Genomic DNA, 7,788 nt, shown 5'->3' on the forward strand with positions numbered 1-7,788 from the left:
GTGGAGGGAGGAATGGAGAAACTGGGGACATAGAGCTCCAAGTTGGGGGAGCCAGTGGGGGAGAGAGAAATTGGGGACTTAACTGGAGGTGGGGATGGAGAGGGAGAGGGAGGAGTTAGAACCTGATAGACTCCTCCCCTCGGCTGCATAAAGGCTCGGCCTGCAATTCAGCTCGCCGCTCGGCCCAGACCCGGCGCAGCGCCAGTATCTCCCCAACGCTGCCACCCCCGCATATCCTCGCCCCAACCCCAGCCCAGGGACTTTTCCCCACCCCATCTTCCACGCACCCATCCAACTCCCCCACCCCAACCCCACCCCCAAGCGACCCCAGAGACAGAGCTGGAGCTGCAGCCGCATCCCGGCCCAGGCCCCACCCGGACCGGACAATTGGACGCACGGACCCCGGGACGGATAGGGCTCCGGAGCCCCTCTTCACCCAGCTCAGCATCCCAGCCTTGTGCTGCCCCTTCCCTAGACCCCCTGTCCCTCCTTCAGATAAGACTTCTATCCACCCCAAGACATCCCCGCCGCCATCCTTTCCCTCCCCCCTCTCCCAGCCCAGACCTGGGTGGGAGGGAGGGGGGTGTGCTCCCAGAGCCGTTCCCGCCCCGCCCCCCGTGATTGCCTCTGCATGGCCGGCCCGGGTGGGGGGTCTGGGGGGGCCCCGGAGCCATGCGGGAGGATCACCGGGGGGGTCGTTGTGCCTGTCCCCACGTGATCCGCAAAGTGTTGGCAAAATGCGGCTGCTGTTTCTCCCGGGGGGGTCGCGGTGAGTGTGGGACTCAGTATTTGGGGGGTGGGAACCTTGAAAGGGGGGGAAGGTTAATTAATGTGTATGGGAGGGGAACTTGGGAGCCAGGGTCCTTTTCTCCCCTAACCCCCTAACTGGAGACTGTCAGTACATCTCCCAGAAAAGTGAAGTTGGAAGATGATCTCTCTAAATATTTTTATTCCATATTCAGGAAACTGGGGGAAGGGGCAAGGAGGGGTCATTGTCTGTTTTTATGTGTCTCCAAGACACGGTGGATATGAGAGAAATACCCTGTTCAGGTTTCTTCCAGGGCCCTGTACTATTCCCATCTTCTCACTACCCCCTTCTCCCCAAAAAGCATTCAATCAAACTCAAAGCCTTGCTGTCCCGAATGTGACTCAGGTCTGGGTAGAGAAAAGGGAGGCAATGAAGAAATCTAGAGTTTTATATCTAATCATATAACCTGATTCACTAGTGACAGATCTCCTACCATATTAAGCTTCCTTTCCTTGCCCTCCTCTGTCTATTGTAGTAAACTGCTGGGGGGGGGGGGAAGAACAAGGGGTACAGAAATTATTTCTTTTTATAGTGATTGAAGCAAGTGGGGGAGCCGTTCCATGGGTGGCAGATGGTTCCTAGCTCTGTTCCCCACCCCTGTTTCCCAGGGAATGGTCTGTACCCATCATGGAAGGGAGGGCAGATGGCCACCCCCAGATCTTAGTTCCAGTGCATGGTTTGCCCCCCTGTACCCATAAACCTTGCCGAACTGAAAATGTGAGGGAGTCCCACATATTCCTGGGGATCTGGAAGAGGGGAACAAAATGCTTGGAGTCTCTCCTGGATGTTTCTGCCCCTTGAGGTGGGGGAGGGGGAGTTATTATACTTACCTCCCCCTTTTCCCTCTTGTGAAGACCAATAAGATTTTTTAATTCCCAGTCAACTCAAATGGAGACATGGGTCTTGGGGCACTGGGGAAAAGAATCGGCTATAGTGGGAAAGATGTTCTGTGATTTCTCCTGGAAGTCCTAACTATGCTTCCTATGTGTTGTGTCCACCTCCACTCTCCCAGAGTCCTATTCCATTGCCGGCAGTGAAGGCAGTGTCTCTGCTTCTGTTGCCTCTGTCCTGGCCCCCACTTCTGTCCCTAGCTCTGGACTCAGCTCTGGTCCCTGCTCCCCCGGACCCCCAGGGCCTGTCAGTGGCTTGAGGCGGTGGTTGGACCACTCTAGACACTGCCTCAGTGTGGAAACCGAGACAGACAGTGACCAGGCGGGATCATGTCAGGTGAGCAGAGGAGCCAGCTGGAACATCAAATATTGAGTGGAGGGCAAGGGCTAGGAGCTCACTGTTAGGAAGGGGAACATATTTGTTGTAGCTGACCCATATCTGACCTCTGATAACCAGGGATGGATTCGGGAGTCAACTCTAGCCTCAGGGGAGGAACTACCAGAACTGACCTTACTGACCACTTTATTGGAGGGACCTGGAGACAGGACCCAGGTATCAAGAAAAGGGAATCAAGGTGGATGCTGAAGCAGTGTCAAGGTTTCCTGGCCATCATGCTGAGGGACATTCCTTTCCCTACTCCTCCAGGAAAGAACAATTTCCCAGCCCACCAAGGAGACTCCTACTCAGACTACAGAAAGTGAGGAAGAAAAGAGGAAGAGGGCTTTGGACAGGAGTATGTAAGTGCCATGTTTGTGCTTCCAATGAGGACCAAATGGATCCTCTTCAAGCATTTAGAGGGAACCTCCCACAGGCATTGCCTTGGATGGGAAGAGACCCCCCACCCTCACTAGGGTCTTCAGGGAGAGGGGTCACTAAGTCCCAGAAAGGAGTGGCCGCTGAAGTGAATTCCCTGAAGAAGGGAGTCCATTGACCCTGAGGAGGGGTGCTCTCCTCCTAGGTATGTCCTGAGTGAACTGGTGGAAACAGAGAAAATGTACGTGGAGGACTTGGGGCAGATTGTGGAGGTAGATTCCTCTACTCCACCCTTATCCCTCACTCCTACCCTCCTACCCCTGCACAGCTGCCATCCCTTCGTCTAGAGCTGGAACTCTCTACATTAGTTTCCAAAAGTTGCATGGATCCTTTTCCTGGGAATAGGTTCCTCCCCTTTTCACCCCATCATGCCCAGGTCCCTCTAGTGGTACCCCTTACAATAGCATCTTCTTGTCGTACTCATACCTCACATTGTACCTTCTTACCAGGGCTACATGGCAACCATGACAGCCCAGGGCATCCCTGAAAATTTGCGAGGTCGGGACAGGATTGTATTTGGGAATATCCAGCAAATCTATGAATGGCACAGAGAGTAAGGATGTTTGGCATCGAGGGTATGGGGAGTGGAGGAAAACAGAAAGGAAAAGAGGGGAGTGATGAAGAGGGACACAATTATGGAAGAGGGGGAAAACTAAGCAGATCAAAGAAATCATAAGATTTGGGTTAGGAGGCTCAAGCAGATTCCATTCTGACTTTTTTCCCCCTTTCCTTGGCCACACCTCCAGTTACTTCCTTCAAGAACTACAGAAATGTCTTCAGGATCCTGATTGGCTGGCCCAGCTCTTCATTAAGCATGTGAGCTGGTCAGGGTTCCAATGGGGTCTCAATTTGGGGATGGATTAAGCCTCTGTATATATTAGGGTCGGAGGGTTGCCCTCATCCATGATTTCCCCACACTTCTTCAGGAGAGGAGGCTACACATGTATGTTATTTACTGCCAGAACAAACCCAAGTCTGAACACGTCATGTCTGAATTTGGAGATAGCTACTTTGAGGTCAGTGTTCAGAGTTATTGGTGGGCCAGGGTCCAATATGGGAGCCCATCTAAATACTATTTCCTCTCCCTTTATAGGAGCTCCGACAGCAGCTTGGTCACCGTCTTCAGCTTAATGACCTTCTCATCAAACCTGTACAAAGGATCATGCAATACCAGCTGTTACTCAAGGTCAGAGCCTCTTGCCCACATAAACCTACCTACTCTTCCTCCACACTACCTGTCAGGCCTTCCTTTCAGAGTTCCTCACATACTACCCAGGTTGTCTTCCCCTCAGGGTGTCTGGGAAATCTCCAAATCAGGTTCCCAGCATCAGAATCTTTCTCTGTTTCCTTTACATGTCTCAGGATTTCCTCAAATATTATAGCAAAGCCAAGAAGAATACTGAAGAGCTTGAGGTAAGAAGACCTCACTCCTCTTCTAACCATAACCAACCTTCTCTCCTTTCCAAACCTCAGTGGACCTTTGGGTAGGGACTCACTTAAGGATTAGTTTGGGGAGAGAACATTTTAGGGAAAATAGTTAAAAGAAGGAAGCAAGAGTAGGAAGAGAGATTTGTCTCACCCTCCACTTCTAAGTGCATTTCTCCAATTTTTCCTGTCTCAGCGGGCAGTAGAGGTCATGTGTTTTGTGCCCAAACGCTGCAATGACATGATGAGTCTGGGACGACTTCGAGGCTTTGAGGTATGGGAAGGAGGTGGAAACCTAGAGGAACTCTGTATGTAGTTGGGCCCTCTGGTATGGGACCTCTATAGTTCGTTAGATCCCTAAACTGGATCCCGAGAGAGAGATGTGGGAGGGGAGGGGGGAGTAGTCCTGGCAGAGTATTCTGTTTCACTCCCTTCTCCCTCCTAGCCTTTTCTGACCAGAGTGCCCATCTTCTAGTCTTCTAATTTTGATCATGACTGTTTCCCTTTTGTGTTTAGGGCAAGCTGACCACCCAGGGGAAGCTCTTGGGTCAGGACACATTCTGGGTTACTGAACCAGAAGCAGGGGGGCTGCTCCCTGCCCGGGGTCGAGAGAGACGAGTCTTCCTCTTTGAACAAATCATCATCTTCAGCGAGGCCCTAGGGGGAGGGGTTAGGGGTGGGGCACAATCTGGATACGTCTATAAGAACAGCATCAAGGTGAGGGGGGAATAGAGGTGGGGGGGGGACTCTGGGATGGCTTGAAGGGGGACTGGTAAAGAATGGGAGGGACCCTGAGAAAGGATCTCCAGAGTTTGGGGTCATTGGAGAGTTTATAGGAGGGTATGGAGGATGAGGTCAGTTTTAGAAAACAGGACCTAGGAGACTGGAAAACCTCTAGAAGCATCTGAATTGTTTCCCCTCCTATCCACATGTACTGCTTCAGGTCAGCTGTCTAGGCCTAGAGAAGAACACTCAGGGGGATCCCTGCAGGTTCACCTTGACTTCAAGAGGGCCAGAGGGTGGTGTCCAACGTTACATTCTACAGGCTTTGGATCCAACAGTCAGTGAGGCCTGGACTCGGCATATAACCCAGATCCTGGAAAGTCAGAGGAACTTCCTCAATGGTAAGAGACCACCACAACATCCTTGGGCATTCTAAGGTTCTCTAACCTACATATTCCCTGATAATCTCTGACTTCTAACTCCAGATCCTGATGACTGACTTCTGTACACCTCCAATTTCTGACCCTCTGATACAAATTACAGAGTCAAATTGACTTTGTAAAATTCAGACTCCCACATGAATCCTTCCAGTTAGCTGCTGGAGGAGTCAGTACCATTGAAGAATGGAACTTTGCAAACCTTAAAGCACTATATAAATGTGAATTCTTGTTTTGGACAGCAGAGATCCCAGGGAAGGGGCCCAGTAAGACTGCCATTCCTTTTTCCTTGTTCCTCTCCCTATCCCAGCATTGCAGTCACCGATTGAATACCAGCGACGGGAAAGCCAGACTAACAGCTTGGGAAGGATAGGAGGGCCTGTGGGGGGAAGCCCTGGACGATCCCGGCTTGGGGACCGAGCCCCAGTCAGCACACATACACCCATCAATGGCTCCCTCCCTTCCCTGCTGCTGCCCCCAGTGGGGGTGGCTGAATGCCCCCTGCCTCAGAATGAGCAGGTATGGGGAGAAAGTGTCATCCATGGGGGAAATTGAGAGGCTATTTTTTTTTTCTTTTTGGAGGGCAATTTGGGGTTGAGTGACTTGCCCAAGGTCACATGGCTAGTTTTTTGTGTTAAGTGTCTGAGGCCGGATTTGAACTCAGGTCCTCCTGACTCCAGGGCCGGTGCTCTATTCACTGCACCACCTAGCCACCCCTTGAGAGGTTAATCTTAAGAGAGGGAGAGTTGGGAAGGAAAATAACATGGGAGGCAGCAGAGTATAGTGGATAACACACTGGATCTAGAATCCTGGCTTCCTGAGTTTGTTTCTTCATTTGTAAAATTGGAATAATAACATTCACACTTAGACTGTGAGCTCTTTGAGAGTATTTGAGAGTGGGGACTGTTTTGACTTTGTGTCCCCTCTGCTTGGCATATAGTAAGTGCTTAATAAATGCTAATTGACTGACTGACCAACTTTACCAACCTCAAAAAGTTACTGTAAGAACCAAAAGAAACAATGGGTATGAATTTTTTTTTCCTTTTGGAGGGGGGAAGGCAGAGCAATTGTTGACTTGTCCAATTAAGTGACTTGCCCAAGGTCACATGGCTAGTGAGTGTTAAGTGTCTGAGGCCAAATTTGAACTCAGTCCTCTTGACTCCAGGGCTGGAGATCTATTCACCGTACCACCTAGCCGCCCCTGAATTTTTTTAATCATAAAGTACTATATAGGTGCGGCTAGGTGGTGCAGTGGATAGAGTACCGGCCCTGGAGTCAGGAGGACCTGAGTTCAAATCTGACCTCAGACACTTAACACACACACAAAAAACTAGCTGTGTGACCTTGGGCAAGTCACTTAATCCCAACTGCCCTCCCAAAAAAGCAAAAAAATAAATAAAGTACTATATAGCTCCCATCTGTTATTATGTGAGAAGTAATTTTCCCTTCACTCTTTGTCTATATAAATAATGTCTTCCCCCATTTCTTTCCAACATACTCCTTTTCCTTCCTGACCCCCCTCTTTCTACCCTTTTCTCTTCCAGATCAAGTCAAGTCAATAAGCATTTGACTTAATTTTAAGCCCTTTGCCCTCAATTATCTGGTTGGTAGGAGTCAGGGATTGGCATATTACCGGGGCTACTGAGTCTGGAGGATTTAATGGGAGGAATCTGTGGGGCCAGAGAAGTTCAGAGCCAGGAGATGAGGATAAGGGTCAGAGATTTCTGATAAATTTTTGAGTGTCAACTTCTGAATTTCTTGCCCTTTGACTCTTGTCTCTCTTCTGGATCTTGTTAACTCTGCTCAGGCCCCTCCTGCACCTGAAGACACTATTTGCCAGGCTCGGCTGGCCAAGCTGGATGAAGATGAGCTATGACTGGTGACCTCCTCACTTTTGTGGGGTGGGTAACTTACCATTAGGTTTGTGATGGATGAGGGCCCTCTCCTGGGCACTGTTTTTGAACTAATTTTTCTCCTCATTCTTCAGCTGAATGTAAAGGGCTAGGCTGGGGGTGGGTGGACCTGATGGGAATGGTGTCAAGTTTAAGAAAGATTTCTAGTACATAAAGATTGTTTCTCTACTCTGGGGATACAGATTCCCTCCACTTTCCTCCCTCTGTAATGTATCACTCAAGCCCCAAGAAAAGAAGTATGGTTGGGTGGATAAGGTGGCAGAATGTATTGATTTATTTTGATTTGTCTGTTTCCTGAAAATAAAGGTTTTGCTCTATCACTGAGGGATATGATATATGATATTGAGGGATATGATTCCCTGATAGAGGGAATGGGGAAAAGGTACAGAAGTAAAGTCACTAGAATCATTTGGGGTGGGTCCAGAAATGGGGAAGGGGCAAAGGGTTTGGAATCAGTGGGTTTTCACATGAACTTCTCACCCCAGACATGGAACTAAATGGTCATTAGGAATCCTAATAATTTAATCCGAAAGTCTCATCATATATGTCATTGACCTCCTTTCCTCCCCTTTACTTGCTACATTGGAAATTCCAAGCCCCTGTGATCTTCTCCTTCTCACCTTTTCCTTTCCCTCCCATTCCCAACTAGTTAAAAAAACAAAACAAAATCCAACAACCCACCATCCAGAGGCTAAAGAGGCAAAATCCTAAATATACCTTTTTTTGACTGAGCTTTTCACCACCACTGTTGGAGAATCCTGGGGAAAAACCCTCTTCC

The 7,788-nt window shown here is 49.4% G+C and overlaps 1 protein-coding gene across 3 annotated transcripts; it reads left to right on the forward strand.

The window, feature by feature from the left end:
* Positions 1–100: 100 nt before the first annotated feature.
* On the forward strand, positions 101–7,330 carry ARHGEF25 (Rho guanine nucleotide exchange factor 25). Of its 3 annotated transcripts, XM_069080236.1 has the most exons (15): positions 103–769; positions 1,821–2,035; positions 2,156–2,251; positions 2,345–2,436; positions 2,658–2,724; positions 2,962–3,065; positions 3,259–3,328; positions 3,439–3,528; positions 3,606–3,698; positions 3,875–3,925; positions 4,134–4,211; positions 4,454–4,654; positions 4,881–5,061; positions 5,408–5,616; positions 6,905–7,330. In XM_069080236.1, the coding sequence occupies exons 1-15, from the start codon at positions 673–675 to the stop codon at positions 6,971–6,973; spliced, it is 1,713 nt and encodes a 570-aa protein (XP_068936337.1). In that variant the 5' UTR covers positions 103–672; the 3' UTR covers positions 6,974–7,330. The 3 variants fall into 3 exon arrangements, with proteins under 3 accessions (XP_068936352.1, XP_068936345.1, XP_068936337.1); XM_069080251.1 differs by lacking the exon at positions 5,408–5,616 and having other exon boundaries at positions 101–769; XM_069080244.1 differs by lacking the exon at positions 2,156–2,251 and having other exon boundaries at positions 101–769.
* Positions 7,331–7,788: the final 458 nt, after the last annotated feature.

The sequence above is a fragment of the Petaurus breviceps genome, unplaced genomic scaffold (assembly GCF_028583685.1).
Source record: "Petaurus breviceps papuanus isolate PSGF00001 unplaced genomic scaffold, PetGlider_PUasm1.0 154, whole genome shotgun sequence".
NCBI classification, from domain to species: Eukaryota; Metazoa; Chordata; class Mammalia; order Diprotodontia; family Petauridae; genus Petaurus; species Petaurus breviceps.